This window comes from Sinocyclocheilus grahami, unplaced genomic scaffold (assembly GCF_001515645.1).
Source record: "Sinocyclocheilus grahami isolate Dianchi unplaced genomic scaffold, SAMN03320097.WGS_v1.1 scaffold90.1, whole genome shotgun sequence".
NCBI classification, from domain to species: Eukaryota; Metazoa; Chordata; class Actinopteri; order Cypriniformes; family Cyprinidae; genus Sinocyclocheilus; species Sinocyclocheilus grahami.
In genome coordinates, this window is record NW_015505269.1 from 269,568 (window position 1) to 286,607 (window position 17,040).

Genomic DNA, 17,040 nt, shown 5'->3' on the forward strand with positions numbered 1-17,040 from the left:
ACACCTATCTAAGCATTCATATATAAGGTCCCTCAGTATTATCAGCAGTATTCGCATTGCTCAATAGCTAATTACCCTCCTCCATCCCCAACTCCTCCTCTGTCAGTCGGGATTCAGCCTTCTGATTCTCCTTGAATCAGACTAATTCTAAAATGTGTACATAGCATGATTGAACTTTAACAATATCGGCAATACATTTATGTTAGTTCTGTTCTGTTTACTCTGGGGGGTTATTGCAGCTCTCCCTGCTCTCATCCATGCTAGGCTGCATGGAGGCGCAGGGAGTTCTTGCCCAGAACAGAACCATACCGCCAATCCAAACTGTATGCTAATTGTCAATCATCTTTGACGATAGTGGTCCTGACAGAATTGTACCTTTAGGAGTGTAACAGGCACAACTTTGTACCTTATCTACCACTAAAAGGTGCATTTTAGTACCTTAGATAAGTAATAGCCTATGTACCCTTAAGGTACTACTATCAATCTTTTAGTGGTAAATCAGGTACAAAAAGGTGTCCCTTTAAGTTGTTGTACCCCTAAAGGTGCAATTTTTGTGAAGAATCAGATCACATTTAGTTGAGTCTTTTTCAAATCTATCAGTATTTTTATAACTATCACAGTAATTACTTTGCTTATGACTGTAGCCTGAGAAGTCTAAACAGAGATTTGGCCTTTGCTTTACATAATATTACATTAGCATTAGTCTAGGTGAATCATATGGAAATAAAAGTCTAGGCAGAGCAAGTTATTCAATTCTGATGAAATATTTTGAATAATGCGTCTTGACGAATCATCCACAATAACACCAAGAACAAGTATTAATAAAGTAAATAGGGTTTTAATTTAAATGTAACAGGACATGTAGACGCCCGTATGACTCAAAGCAAAGTCTCATTGCGGTGTTCTTCAAATATTAGGATTTGTTTACAAGTTTAAATAAAGCTGACAGCATCTTGCTATTTCAGCCTCATTTAGTGTGGAATAGGACATACGAGGAATAAAAACAGGCTGAAAGGCCAAGCCACTGACTCAGAGAAGGACAGGACCTCAGCTGACAGCCGAGTTCAATATTTTGCCCGGGAGGCTCGCAAAGGCTATAAAAAGGTTTTGATGTTTGACACCAAATTCCCATCACAATACCCTCCTCCCGCCTCACACATGGACACATTAAGAAAGGGAAGAAGGAGGAAAAAAGAGAGAGAAAAAAAATCTTTTCACACTTTGGCAACGGCTGAGGGTTTTCCAAGCCTCCCCACCAAATCGAGACTGTTGGATGACTCCCAATCGCAGCCCTTGTTCCCCTTGAAACGCTGAGAGCCTCCCCTCTTCCTTGCCAGACTCTCCCTCCCATTTCCCTGGGCTCTGATTCCACTCCTCACTACCTGACAACACTGTCTGTCCTCCAGCCAAAAGCATCAGATCCTTGTGTGAGATGAGAGAGAACTTCCTCCCCACCGTCTCTTGTCCTCCGCTCATTTGTGCCTCTTCACTTATTCATTCACTCATTTCCTCATCTCTTCCTAGAGGTGGGAGTCGTTAGGTTTACAGCGTCCCAATTGTTTTTTTCCCTCCAATTTGGCAAGCTGAAGAGTGACCTGCTCAGATGTTTGCGAGACCGTCATGATCCAACAAACATTGGTGGAGTGAACCACCTGGGAAGGGAAGAGCGAGTATGAATCACGACCCTGTCGTCAACCTCATATCAAAGGAATTCTTGGCATAAGATGAGGTGGACATCATAGCGTCAAACTCTTGGCCAGATCTTTTGAGTGCATGTGACATCCATCACGGTTTGAAGACACCACGGGAAGTAAATCTATTGTCTTCGCCTGCATTCCCACTTCTTGCCTTGGTAACAAACAAGCAGGGCTGTTGGCTAACTAACACTTGGAGGGCCGTGCAGGTCTAGAGAGAGCACAAGAACTTCTCCCTTCTCCGCCATGGTCTCGCTTGCAGAGGAACCAAACGTGTAAACACGCTGGACACCGGCCAGCTGGCAGTATGAAAAGGAACTGAATAATGTTAGCCGTTTGAGGACAGAGATAGTCCGTTCCAACACGCTCCCACCTCCGCAACACAGTGCGGCTTGTCCGCTTGGCACAGCGGACCCGGTCCGTCTCCGCACCTGTGCAGGAGGAGCACCCGGAAAAGGAAGAGGGGGGCAATAAATCAGTCTTTTGGCTGCTGAAGCAAATCTAGCAGATAACATTACGCCTGGTGCAGGGGATCCGCAGAATTCTCCCTATAGCAGGACTTCCTGTTGGCCTGATATATAAATAACAAAAGGACTAGAGCGGAGACGAGTAATGAAATGTTATAATGCAATTCTGCAACTCAAGGATGTCCTTTCACAAAAAAAAACATCTGACATATGGTCAATATTTTTAAAGCATAAGTAGTCTAAATGATATATATATATGGAAAATTATTAATATCAATATTAATATCATTTAATGTGTTTTTTTATTTGGCCATCGTTTTCTAAATACTGCATCATTATAGCTTCATAAAAATTATATATACTATATATATATTATATATATATATATATATATTAAAAGGTGTCACAGCAACATGAGGAGACGTGAGGATTTTTTATTGTAAACTTTTTCAGGAATATGTATACAATGATTTTGTATCATTTCTAACATATATCAATCAGTGTTATTTTTAATACCCCTGAGATACAATTATTGTTTTTATTTTTTCATTTTCATTTGTGTGTTGTGTGCGTTTTGTAGTAGTTTTATGTGTCTTTTTAGTTTTTTATTATCAATATTAAATAACATTATTGCGCTTCCATTGAAAAACATGTCTTTATTGTTTTTAACTAAAAGTTGTTTTAATTACTTGACACTTTACTCAACCTTTGGTTGAAATGATGGTTCATCTCATAAAAAAACGCAAATATATAATCAAAATACAGAAAAATCAACATTTGTTCAACTATATTGCCCAGCTTTGACCTTAAACTAAAAAATATATATATACAATTTTTATATTCCTTGTGGACGCAATCTAGCAACTGATGAGCTCAACATGGCAGATGGCTGAAAACAACAAATCCTTTTGTATAAATATTCCTGCTAGCAAATTAAACAACTCAAGGTCTTTATTATATTATCATTCTAGAGAAGCACAGTTTTTTGCAGCAAACTAGTATCCTCACATGGCAGCTGTACCACCTGCAAAATATTATTTTAAGAATCCCAAACATTTCTACATCCTCTGACTGCTGGATTTCCCGTCTGAAAGCGTGATGCTCAATGCATCCATCTCAACAGGGGTCATTCTGAACCTGACGAATGCCTTAGATGGATGAAGCAGTCCTGATGAGCCTTTGGTGGCTGTCCTAAATGTCTCCAGAGGAATGAACGTGATTAAAGCATTTTTTTTTCTCTTCTCGTAGCCAGAGCCACCTTCCACTATTAACCATTTAGGGGGTGGAGATACTTAGTTGGGGGAGGGGGCCAAAGGAAAACATTCCAGCGGCCCCTTGTAGCCAAAAAGGATATGCTATAATTAGTTCCAGGAGGGCGAGCAGTAGCTGAATGAAGAAAACTGACTTGTTTATCCAGAAGAGGAATGGCAAAGCTCTTGTCAAGTCCACCCTGTAGATGTGGAGATTGCCGTGCAGCCCCACAGCCATGTCAATTCATCTGTGACATGCTAAACAGATCATAACCCACACACAATGACCCATACAAGAGGACGGAGGGCTACAGACGCACACGTTTCCTATTGCCCATTCATAAAAAAGGAGACAGGAAGACAAAAAATGTTGGTTTTCTGCCTCAAACTGCATTGGCTGAACTCAAAAAAGCCTTGGCACACATCTGGAGATGCAGGGCTTGTTCTTTTTTCGGACACCCTAACGTTCCGATCGGAGCGCTATCTCTCTCTGCTCTCCATCTCTGACTCATTATCATTCATTCACTTGGCCGCAAGTTCATCTCGGACTTATTTACAGGATGTCATACCACTATGCCCACTCCACATTCAGGATGTTTGTAGTATGACTACAGCATGATGAATATGCCTGCAGATTCACACCAGCTTGTAACTCATATCAACTGCAACATGTGACTTTGTGCATTAGAAAAAGCTTAAGTAGGGCCCTACGAAATCTGTTTTATTTTTTTACCAAATTCCGTTTTTTCCATTTAATTTTTCTGGATTTAATTTTTCATGTTTTAATGGTTAAATTAAATTTTACTAAAAAGTAACATTTTTAAAGCCATATGAAATACGTTTTCTCTCAATTTAGTTTTATTTTTACAAAATTCTGTGACAACATTTTACAAATTTTCTGGATTCCATTTGAATGGCTTCATTACATTTTAATAATCAAAAGCATATCTTTTTGGAAATACTGTGTTGTGTATTTACATTATTCTGGTGAATATTCTTTAAATGTATATTAAATGCTAAGATTTCTTTAGCATTTTTTCTTCATATTTCTTCATTTGTAAAATTAACAACAAAATACAAAATAAAGAAAATATATGAAGGAAATATAAAAGAAAATGATAAATCTTTTTAATTTTAAATTGCTGATGCCGTTCTGAAAGGAAAATTGTTGAAAGCGCCAATATATTTGTTTCTTCACAGGGTCAAATTTATCACACTTCCATGAGAAAAATCTCCTGTTCGCTGACAGACTTCTACTCTTGCTTAAGTCTAGTTAACCTTTGACCCATAATGTTTAAGTTTGTAAGCTTGCGCTTCAATCAAGAAGACAAACAATTTTTTTCTGGTTACGTCTTTGAAGAAGGATTGATATGGCAGTCGTCTCGAACTTCATACTGATGTATGAAAACATTTTTTTGGTTTATTTTGGATTAATTTCCTCCACACTATTAATTTCATTATGTGTAGAATGTTTATAAATGAGGAAAAAGGTACTATTTTCTTTGCTATTTCTGTTGCTAAGTGAGGAAAAACATTTACAAAGTCTACTTAAGCAAATCACTCCATTATCTATTTGTTTAAGGCTAACTGACATCAATGTGTGGGTGGATCAAGTGCGTGTGTGTGTGTGTGTGTGGGAGTGTGTACCTGCATCACGCAGCCATCATGAAAGTGCAGCCGAACGCACCTTTGGGCATCAGTACAAAGGAAATAGGGCAATAAATGTAAACTTTATCAGTTCAGTCCAGAGAGTTCAGCCGTTCAGACTCTCAATCTCACACACTCATTTAAACACACACGTCTGGATCAACGTTTACCCTACTATGTTGGGGGGGAAAAAAGCCTTTTCAGGTTTGACGCTATTTTTAAAATGGTCTTTTGAAAGTTAGCTTTCTATAATTATTCTCTAATAGACATGCTGCATGAAAAGTGCAACACTCTGGTGCTTTAAAAGCGATTCATTTATGAAAAAAAGAAAAAGGAAATAACAAAAGAAAAAACAATCTAGATAATGCAACTAATCTAACAACAAAACCAGATTTAGAGCCTTGGTGCTCATACAGGCACCACGAGTTTGAATCCAGTTAGCAACACTTTGTCATTCTCTCATTCTCTACCAATCACTTTCTATCCTATCTTTCACCGTCCAAATGCAAATAGAGTTCCATCAAGTAAAAAAAAACACTGTTTTGTCCACAAGCGAGGCTCTTGCATTTTAGAGATGCTTCTGTAAGACTGCACTCATTCTCTGACCCATCTAACGCTTTGCGTGTCTATTGAAGTTTAAAGTTTCTGTCCTAAAACAGTTTGACGTGACGAGTAAAAGCTGAACTTTAGCATGTACGCTATAGGGACTCAGCCGAGACCTGGATGTAAAGGGTGTTTTGGAACAGCTCGGCTCACATGTGACTCAAATCGCATTCCTGGATGATAGAGTCAGATGGGTCATGTTTTCCTCCAATACAAATGTACTCATTTGTAGTATTGAACAAATAATTTCAGCCCCCCGTGCTATATGTGAATTCATGCAACTATGTCGAACTGTTTAATGAAACCACAGTGAGGATCCAAGGATCTGAGAACAAAATAGGTGACTTTAAAGATTTGCACACGGTATATCAAATCTGTGCCGTCACTTTCCTAAAAACGTATAGTGAATTCAGATGCGACACTCTATTGAATCTTTCAAGTCGGTGTGTGTGTGTGTCCAGGGGCCTCGGAATGCTTTGCTTTTCCTGTCTGCCTGAGAAAAATCCATAAGGACACAGAGTCGGCATGCCACAAAGGGTTCATTCTCTCCATATCTCTCCGCAGTCATTCTGGTGGCACTTTTAACTGCCTGCGGCTTTACTCCTCCAGCTATCAATCAAATGTGTCAGGCTGATAAACACCCAAAACTTCACTGGAGGAATTACTGAATTAGACCTGAGTGCAAACAGTTGCGAATCCTCCATCTTTTGCACATGAATTCTGCAGTGAATAAGTGATTATGTAAAACAAGTACATGATTGGTTTGACTCCTAAAAATTATTTATGCATATATGTATACTAAATGCTTATATACTTATGTAATGTATTTATACTGAAATATTTTTATTTGAAAAAATAATAACTATATATGTAATTGTAAGTTAAAATATAAAACTTGACCATATATATGTATGTATTTTTTATGTATGTTTTTTGAATTGTGCAATTAAAAAGGTCAAATGTTACAAATACCCCTACAAATTTACCCCTAAAGGAATTAATTAATACAATCATACTTTTCTACAATATTGTGTAAATAAATTTTTTTATGTAATGTTACATTTATGTTGCAGGATATTAATTCAAGATTTTATACTGAAATCTTATTAATTGGTAAAATACTAAATAAATACACTGTGTGTGTTTATGTATGTATGTGTGTATATATATATATATATATACAGTGGGTACGGAAAGTATTCAGACCCCCTTAAATTTTTCACTCTTTGTTATATTGCAGCCATTTGCTAAAATCATTCAAGTTCATTTTTTTCCTCATTAATGTACACACAGCACCCCATATTGACAGAAAAACACAGAATTGTTGACATTTTTGCAGATTTATTAAAAAAGAAAAACTGAAATATCACATGGTCCTAAGTATTCAGACCCTTTGCTGTGACACTCATATATTTAACTCAGGTGCTGTCCATTGCTTCTGATCATCCTTGAGATGGTTCTACACCTTCATTTGAGTCCAGCTGTGTGTGATTATACTGATTGGACTTGTTTATATATCTAAGACTCCATAAAAAGCCAGATCAACAGGAAAATACTTTGTTTGGTAATTAAATAAGTAAGCAAATTATATTAAAATTAAAATTAACATTCAAAGAAAATTCATAAAATATAAATGTAAAAAAAAAACAAATTTGAATAATAAAACATGATTCAACTGTTTTTCTAAAGTATTCAAAGATGATACACTGAAAAGCATACTGATGAATTTCCCTGCATAGTTTTGAAAGGTAAATGGGAACGTGCTGCAAATGGATGTGTCCAGTTATATATGACTAATGTAAACAAACTCACCCATTTCCTGGGTCTTCCTCTAGGTCTTTTCTCCCCTGTGGTCTCAGCTTTCTGCAAATGCCAACAACCATGAATTAGTGGCCGGTATTTCATCAAGTGCTTTAAACAAATTTTTCAGGCACACAATTTGTCACAAGCAGAGTCATTTTCATATACAGCCACAAAAGGAGAAGGTTAAACACTAGGGCTCCATTTCCTCTAATGCTTTTAATGCAGAAAGAGTTTGTAAGGTATATCCGGGCCTCCAACAATGAACTGTCTCCATTGCTCAAGTTCCTGGTCTGTGCAGCGTAATATTTCACTAGAGGAATTTTATGCCATTCAAGTGTAAATAAGAGCACCATTATCAGCAAAACCACCCAGATAAGGGCCATGAAAGACAGTTATGGGGTTTCTATAATAGTGGCTCCAACTTAAGTTCATTGAAGTAGTCTGTAAAAAATAAAACACCTATGTCTTCAACATTTTTTCTAAAACATAACTTCACCATCCTGTTGCTAAAGAACATTAATAATGTTTAGGAGGTAAGATTTCTGATTTGACGGTTGTCTAACTTCACCATATGAGCCAAAACAGCAGGGTATGATTTCCTAAGGACATTATGTGTCATTCAAGCAACAATTTTGTCCTCCTCTGAAAACGTAACTGAAATTATTTGACAGGTGGAAGCAGGAGAATCTTGCCCCGTGGGTTTGAACGGCGTGGTCGAAGACAATAACAAGACGATGCGTCTTCATTATTTATAGGATATAAAGTTTTCTTCTGGCCATGGGCTTTTGTTATGCAGAGGCCTGCAGGAAACCTTACTCAAATCATCAAACATCTATGAATTCTGCGAATGACTCCATTGCTCAAGTTCCTGGTCTGTGCAGCGTAATATTTCACTAGAGGAATTTTATGCCATTCAAGTGTAAATAAGAGCACCATTATCAGCAAAACCACCCAGATAAGGGCCATGAAAGACAGTTATGGGGTTTCTATAATAGTGGCTCCAACTTAAGTTCATTGAAGTAGTCTGTAAAAATAAAACACCTATGTCTTCAACATTTTTTCTAAAACATAACTTCACCATCCTGTTGCTAAAGAACATTAATAATGTTTAGGAGGTAAGATTTCTGATTTGACGGTTGTCTATCTTCACCATATGAGCCAAAACAGCAGGGTATGATTTCCTAAGGACATTATGTGTCATTCAAGCAACAATTTTGTCCTCCTCTGAAAACGTAACTGAAATTATTTGACAGGTGGAAGCAGGAGAATCTTGCCCCGTGGGTTTGAACGGCGTGGTCGAAGACAATAACAAGACGATGCGTCTTCATTATTTATAGGATATAAAGTTTTCTTCTGGCCATGGGCTTTTGTTATGCAGAGGCCTGCAGGAAACCTTACTCAAATCATCAAACATCTATGAATTCTGCGAATGACCCAGGAAGGGTAGGTGTCAGTGCTATCATGTTTGTCAGCAGAGTACATCCAACCAATGGCACTTTTCCACTGCATGGTACGGCTCGGTACAGTTCACTTTTGGGAGGTTTTCCACTGGGTACAGTACCTGGTACCTGGTACTTTTTTTAGTACCACCCTGGTTGGGGTTCCAACTGAACCGTACCGTTACCAAAACGTGACGTATAAACTCTACTGATCACGGATTGGCCGGAGAGAATCGTCACTACCTGCGTCACTGAACTTGTGACACAAACACAAAAGAACCGCTAGATTTAAATCAGCACACCCAGCGAAGGATCAAACGCAATCGTTTTGAACGAGCGCACCTTTTTTTTAACAACCAAAATGTATTGTTGTCTGCTGCGGAAGTACAGACGTTCCTCCGTTGATAGCAGAGGAGCGGATCCAGCGAGAGCTTGATGGGGCGACGCGGAATGAAAAAGTTTTTTTTTAGGAGTCCTGGTAGTAGAGGTGGTGCAACTATAACGACATGTGAATAATCCCGCCCACTCTAAAGCGGTACTGAACTGCAGTGGAAACGCAAACCGTGCCGAGCCGAACCGTGCCGTACTGAGCCGTACCGAGCCGAGTCGTACCACGCAGTGGAAAAGCGCCACAAGTGAGATACAAATCAGTGTTGGTAGAGTGTGCGTCTCTAAACTATTAACAACACCACAAGCACACTAAAGCATTACACTAATCTGAGAGTTATCAATATGGTGTCAAAATAAATCCTGAATCATGGGAAAATTTTACTGATGTGGATCCATAAATGTGAAGCTGACAAGAAATATAATTTATTTAGAAACTAATAAAATTAAATTAATGTTCATAATCAGTTTGTACTGTAAAAGTACAGTACATTTATTTGGATTTGTGCAGTGTTGTTATTGTTAACTACACTTAAATCTATTAAAATTGTTTTCGTTAATTAAGCTAAACTAAACTACATTTTGAATATTAGATGAAAAACTTAAACTGAAATAAATCTGTTTATTTTGAAGTACTAATATTTTATATTAATATTAATATAAAAACCATACAGAAATGTAATATATATATATAACTAATAAAAAAATGACAAAAAAATTGCTAAACATTTAAAATAAAATGAAAATGAAAATATAAAAATAAAAGCAAATTTAAAATGTTTTTTTTTAAGTGAACAGTACATAAATAATACTAAAACAGCACTGGTTTCGTGAACTGAATCAGTGATTCACTGAAAAGATCCGATTCAACAGGATGATTTTGTTCATATATCGGACAACACTATACTTCTCTCAAGGATGTGCTACGCTAGGGATGACATCAAGATTTTCAGTAAATAATGTCTTAAATTTTTTTTTTCCTCACCCAAACCTAACGTATGGCTTCAGAAGATTTGAAATACAGCGAACGAGCCATATGGGACACTCTCTGGTAATTTTGAAGATTAACAGACCCACATTTACCTTCATTATTTTCTTCAAAAATTCACCTTTTATATAAATTATACCTATGGGGGTTCAACAGCTTGTCATGGGTCAGCATCTTTAAAGGGACAACTTTGTACTTTATTTACTCTTAAAAAATTCACAGCAGTACCTTAAGGGGACATATTACTATTTTAAGGTACTAATACACACCATTTAGAGCAAGATCAGGCACAAAGTTGTCTCTTTAAAAGGAACTGCCCAATGTACTCCTGAAGGTACATTTTTAGCACATTTTTCTCTGACAGTGAAGAAAAAGTCATACGGGATTGGAAAGACATGAGGGTAAATGATGACAGAACTTTCTTTTTTGGGTCCCTTTAAACCCCTATTCTTATGGTTGGAAGACTTCCTCAACAGCTTCTACAATGCATCCCTGCCTCTTGTGTTGTGTGTGATGTGTTCAGCCCTGTTTGGGTTGGTTTGTTTTCCCTGACTAAGTATGCAGGCATTGTCAAGGCTCACATTACCACTTCTCCAACAAGCACAGTTTGTTTTGAATACCCCAAGGACGCTTCACCGTTCTGCGTAGGCATGATGGAGAAATATAAACCTGAGCGTCATAGTTCATGCCACAGCCGGTCACTTAGAAAGGACACCGAGGCAGCTACGGGTCGGTGGTCAGTCCTGTGCGTCCTCACAAGATTGAAAATGGGTAAAAAAAATGTATGTAAAGATTAGATTACGGTGCTTATAATTCCTGCACATTCTCAAAGACACAATCCCTTTAACCTCACCTCTCCTCATCTGTGTCTTTCTCAATGTCCCTGTCTGTCTTTCTCGGTCCAATCAGTGTCTCCCTACCCTCAGTCCTCTGTTGGGGATGCTGCATTTTTAATGAGGAGATTTAATGGTCTGCAAGCCGACACCCTGATCAATTAATCATGTTAGTGTTTGCGTGTCTTGTCCAGCCAAGTCTCGTGTCCGCGGCAGACACTGTCCTCTTCGACACCAGGACATCCTGGCATGCGTGTGAGGCCGGGGACAAGACCATCTTTCATTAATGGAAAGGGAGGGGCGGTATCGCCTCTGCCAAACCCACTTTTGCAAATGGAGAGTTTAAAATTAGCCCCCTGGTGCTCCGTATCAAGTTCCAACAATGTCTAGTCAATGGAAAATATTCAGGCTAGTCATTAGGGCCATACGGGATTGGAAAGACATGAGGGTAAATGATGACAGAACTTTCTTTTTTGGGTCCCTTTAAACCCCTATTCTTATGGTTGGAAGACTTCCTCAACAGCTTCTACAATGCATCCCTGCCTCTTGTGTTGTGTGTGATGTGTTCAGCCCTGTTTGGGTTGGTTTGTTTTCCCTGACTAAGTATGCAGGCATTGTCAAGGCTCACATTACCACTTCTCCAACAAGCACAGTTTGTTTTGAATACCCCAAGGACGCTTCACCGTTCTGCGTAGGCATGATGGAGAAATATAAACCTGAGCGTCATAGTTCATGCCACAGCCGGTCACTTAGAAAGGACACCGAGGCAGCTACGGGTCGGTGGTCAGTCCTGTGCGTCCTCACAAGATTGAAAATGGGTAAAAAAAATTTATGTAAATATTAGATTACGGTGCTTATAATTCCTGCACATTCTCAAAGACACAATCCCTTTAACCTCACCTCTCCTCATCTGTGTCTTTCTCAATGTCCCTGTCTGTCTTTCTCGGTCCAATCAGTGTCTCCCTACCCTCAGTCCTCAGTTGGGGATGCTGCATTTTTAATGAGGAGATTTAATGGTCTGCAAGCCGACACCCTGATCAATTAATCATGTTAGTGTTTGCGTGTCTTGTCCAGCCAAGTCTCGTGTCCGCGGCAGACACTGTCCTCTTCGACACCAGGACATCCTGGCATGCGTGTGAGGCCGGGGACAAGACCATCTTTCATTAATGGAAAGGGAGGGGCGGTATCGCCTCTGCCAAACCCACTTTTGCAAATGGAGAGTTTAAAATTAGCCCCCTGGTGCTCCGTATCAAGTTCCAACAATGTCTAGTCAATGGAAAATATTCAGGCTAGTCATTAGGGCCAATGTATTGACCAAAATGATCATAGCAGGGCGGAAACTGTCTGGTTATATGTGTTGATAGCTAAAACCGTGTTAATCTCCACTGAGGTATATCATGGCTTGGTTAGCCTGATTTAGCCTGGATTGTTCATGTGATACCAGTTCTGTGGGTTCTTTAGTGCAATTAAGAGCCAACAGAAGACTCAGTAATGCGAATGGCAGAATCTGTAATGCGTGAAATAAATTGCATTATTTATTGACTGTTACATTTCATGAACCTGGAGGTTGATGTTTATTCATTGTATTGTCTCAAGGTACTATCTATAGTATCTATCATTCTGTCTATCTATCTATCTATCGTTCTATCATTATCATTCTATCTATTTTTCTGTCTTTCTGTCATTCTTTCATCTGTCATTCTATCAATCGTTCTAACCATCCATCTATCCATCCATCTGAAGATTTACCTTGTATAACAATGTTTTTTTTTTCATTCTGCAATACTTACCTTATAAAAGAGTTCTCATTTGGTACTTACAGTATGTTTGAGCAAGTGCAGCATCAGTGTGGGGAGAGAGCCTTTAAACTTTGGGTTGTGAAAGTGGTAGGAGACAGATGACTGATTGCGGATGGGACAGCAAATCTTGTGAGAAGTGTCTCTAGTGAGGCACCTTGCCAATTTAGATTATTTTCATCTTGATAGATTTATCAGTCCACTGTATATCATAACAATGCTAAACAAGATGAAACGGGATTACGCTAGCAGAAAAGTGCTCAAGCTTTTCAAAGCGGTCCCATGACTGTTTACAGTGGTACATCACTGCGAAAAGAGAGTGGTCGGAGCTGTCAGTGAGTTATTAAAGCAAAATAATTCCGCAAATAGACATCTCAGCTTCCCTTGACGGCTCGGAGATGAGAATCACATAGTAATACTTCTAAAACCCAAATGCACTGACAGTTGGAGGGAACTTCCCACAAACATATGCCAGACTAGACCACACACACAAGCGAGGCAGAAATGTTAATGACTTCATTACAAAACGCTCGCCAGAACAACTCCTCTTTAAAGGCATTCCCAATACATAAACAGAATTATGCGATTACAAACGCTGACAGTCACATTCAGCTAAACTGATGCACGGCAACTAAATCTTATGTGATGCTGCAATTTGCTTTTCTGTTTACATGGCTATTAGCGAGGAATGGGAACAGAGTTCGTTTGGCAATATGCAACAGTACATGCTCTATACTCCCTGCGCAAAGTATACACTTGCATGCATGTGTGTGTGTGTGTGTGTGTATGCCTGCATGTTTGTGGTTCTCTCACGTATGCGTGGTAATTTGCGAGACAGAGAGAGAGAGTATTTATGTGTGTAGAATTCACTGCTACTTTTAGGTGTGTAGGTCAGAAGGACTCCTCTCGCCACATTACTGGAGCTTAGTGTTAACTACTGCGCTGCAAAGAGGTTCGGGTCACTGTGGTCCGTTCACACAGGCTTTATGATTGAGACATCAAGAAGGCAGCCCCCAACATTCACACACACATACATACGCCCCAGGTGTTGACACATTTCACATACTTCTAAATGTTTGTGACACGTTCTTGATAAAGGATTTATAAAAATGGTAAGAGCCCATTTTCTCAGTTAACACTTCTAAAGTTAATATTCCTTTTCTTGTGAAGTGGTACATGTTTGATAGAACGATAAATAGAAGGATAGAACAATAAGAGGAAGGATAGAACAACTTGACAGTTGGGTAGACATATAGAACGATACACAAAATGTACGATAGATAGAGTTAGATCTGAGTTTGTTTTTTACTGTTGAGGTGTGCAGAAAGTTGCCTGGTTCTCACCTTCGGCACTGCTTTGGAGGGGCCCTTGTTCTTGCTTCCTTTGGGGCGTCCCCTCGGTCGTTTGGGGACAGGCTCTCCTGTGGGTTCCTGAGGATGAGAGGAGGTGAACTTATGCCATGAGGACAGGAAGCAATGCCATGGGCCATCAGCAAACTAAGTGGCATTAATTTGGAAGAAACCACAAGCACACTTTTCACACCAGTTTTTTTTTCAAATTATAAAACAATAAATACATTGCTCAAAATAACAGCAAATGTATCTGGACACTTTCTGTTTGTCAAACGTTCGTGGATCATGTTCATAGTTATTGCGATGAACTACACCTGTGGTTACTCTGCTGTGTGAATGAGAGGAAAACTGACTTCATGCATCCTCTAAAAATCACATTGGGTCCAGCTGCTTTAAAGTAATTGCAAAAATATCTTAGCCAAGTGCAGGTGCCATTTGATTTGCCATCCAATGTAAAGAAATGTATGCATTTAAAGTGTAGCTTGGGTTTCCAGAAGTGTCCAAATACATTTTGAGACCACTGCTGCACTCTCCCCCTTCTTAAAGAAGACAGGGTCCACCTTCAACCATATACATATTTACTGGTGGTCTCCCATTCACTTGGGGCTTTACAAGTTAAAACCAAAGCAACGAGCAAATGTTGTGTGTGTCTGTGTGTGCACACATGAAACAACTATATATATATATATATATATATATATAGACAGATAGTGAAATTGTATTGTGAAAATGTCTGCTTAATCATTTATATATATTTTTTAATTTTTTTTAATTTAAAGAATTTCACATTTGAATTTTTTATTTTATTTCCACATACATGCATCATCTTTGCCAGCCAAACAATTCAGTATATTTGGTGAATTACTTTATTTTTAACCCTTCTTGCCAGCTCATCCTGATGGCTATTTGCAAACAGAGGTATTGCAGTGAGTCACTTGCAAATTACTTAAGATAGTGAATCACATCCTCTGACCACAAACACTCAAAACAAGAATTTTAAAGGATGTGGTCATGACTAAATAGATAGATGTTCAGTGACATTACATTTTAATTACATGCCTGTTATAGTAACCACTGCTCACACCAACAGGTACATTTAAAATAGCCAATATACAACGTTTGTCTCTACCTCTATATACACACACAACACAATTAGGCCTACTATATCAATTACTATACATATTACTACATAATTACTATATACAGGTGTATATTTATATATATATATATGTTTTGTAATTTAGACGAATCACAGTGAATCATTTAAGAAAATCTATAATGATTTGTTCATGATTCAGAAGCAGAAAATATATTTTATTTGATCTGATAAAATATTTTTAAAGCAAACTTGGTTTGATCTCATCACATCAACAGAGGACCCTGTAGCGCAGGCTATACATTTAGCTTATCTTATCCAAATCAACTCACAAAAGCATCACATATGAGAGACCGTTGTGATCAACAGATGGCAAGCGTGTAATTTGGAATACTATCTGCTAGGAAAGAAGTGCTTCCTGTACAAATACAAACAAGTGCTACTCGTAGGCCTACAATAAACCTAACACACATACAAGCTATACATTTAGTCTGCAGGAATTCCCCACAAGAGAAACGCAAACTTCAAATGCAATCACAATCAAAGCACACAAGCTTGTTACTTCTGTCTGAAAACACCTTGTGATCAATCGATTCTTGAAAAGAACATTTTAAAGGATGTGGTCATGACTAAATAGATAGATGTTCAGTGACATTACATTTTAATTACATGCCTGTTATAGTAACCACTGCTCACACCAACAGGTACATTTAAAATAGCCAATATACAACGTTTGTCTCTACCTCTATATACACACACAACACAATTAGGCCTACTATATCAATTACTATACATATTACTACATAATTACTATATACAGGTGTATATTTATATATATATATGTTTTGTAATTTAGACGAATCACAGTGAATCATTTAAGAAAATCTATAATGATTTGTTCATGATTCAGAAGCAGAAAATATATTTTATTTGATCTGATCAAATATTTTTAAAGCAAACTTGGTTTGATCTCATCACATCAACAGAGGACCCTGTAGCGCAGGCTATACATTTAGCTTATCTTATCCAAATCAACTCACAAAAGCATCACATATGAGAGACCGTTGTGATCAACAGATGGCAAGCGTGTAATTTGGAATACTATCTGCTAGGAAAGAAGTGCTTCCTGTACAAATACAAACAAGTGCTACTCGTAGGCCTACAATAAACCTAACACACATACAAGCTATACATTTAGTCTGCAGGAATTCCCCACAAGAGAAACGCAAACTTCAAATGCAATCACAATCAAAGCACACAAGCTTGTTACTTCTGTCTGAAAACACCTTGTGATCAATCGATTCTTGAAAAGAACACAGTAGAAAAGAACAGACTTCACTGACACAACTTCATATTTCATGCAATGACAGCAGTGTCCTTCAGTGTGCCATACTTTAATTCATCAAAACGATTTTAAAGAAATATTTTAATTTATCTTTAATTATTACAAAGTAATGAAAATATCTGCCCTTAAAAAATATTTGTCATACTGCATGTTAAAATCAAGTAGTGAAGGTAAAACATTAACAACAACAGTACAAATTAGGAGGAAAAAAAAATAAATTAAATTAAAAATCACAATGTTGAATATAAAAAATGTTATATTTCTATTCAGATAAACACATACTTTCCATACATTCCATCCTGTATATATATATATATATATATATATATATATATATATA

General features: G+C 37.9%; 1 protein-coding gene across 2 annotated transcripts in view; it reads right to left on the reverse strand.

Moving 5' to 3' along the window:
* The window catches only part of hmga2 (high mobility group AT-hook 2), a 34,446-nt gene that overhangs the window by 16,531 nt on the left and 875 nt on the right, over nucleotides 1-17,040 (reverse strand). For both annotated transcript variants that reach the window (XM_016274848.1, XM_016274849.1), the window contains exons 2-3: nucleotides 14,251-14,337; nucleotides 7,474-7,524 (exon numbers count right to left, since the gene is read on the reverse strand). In XM_016274848.1, coding sequence (XP_016130334.1) covers nucleotides 7,474-7,524; nucleotides 14,251-14,337 — 138 coding nt within the window. The remainder of the gene's footprint in view (nucleotides 1-7,473; nucleotides 7,525-14,250; nucleotides 14,338-17,040) is intronic.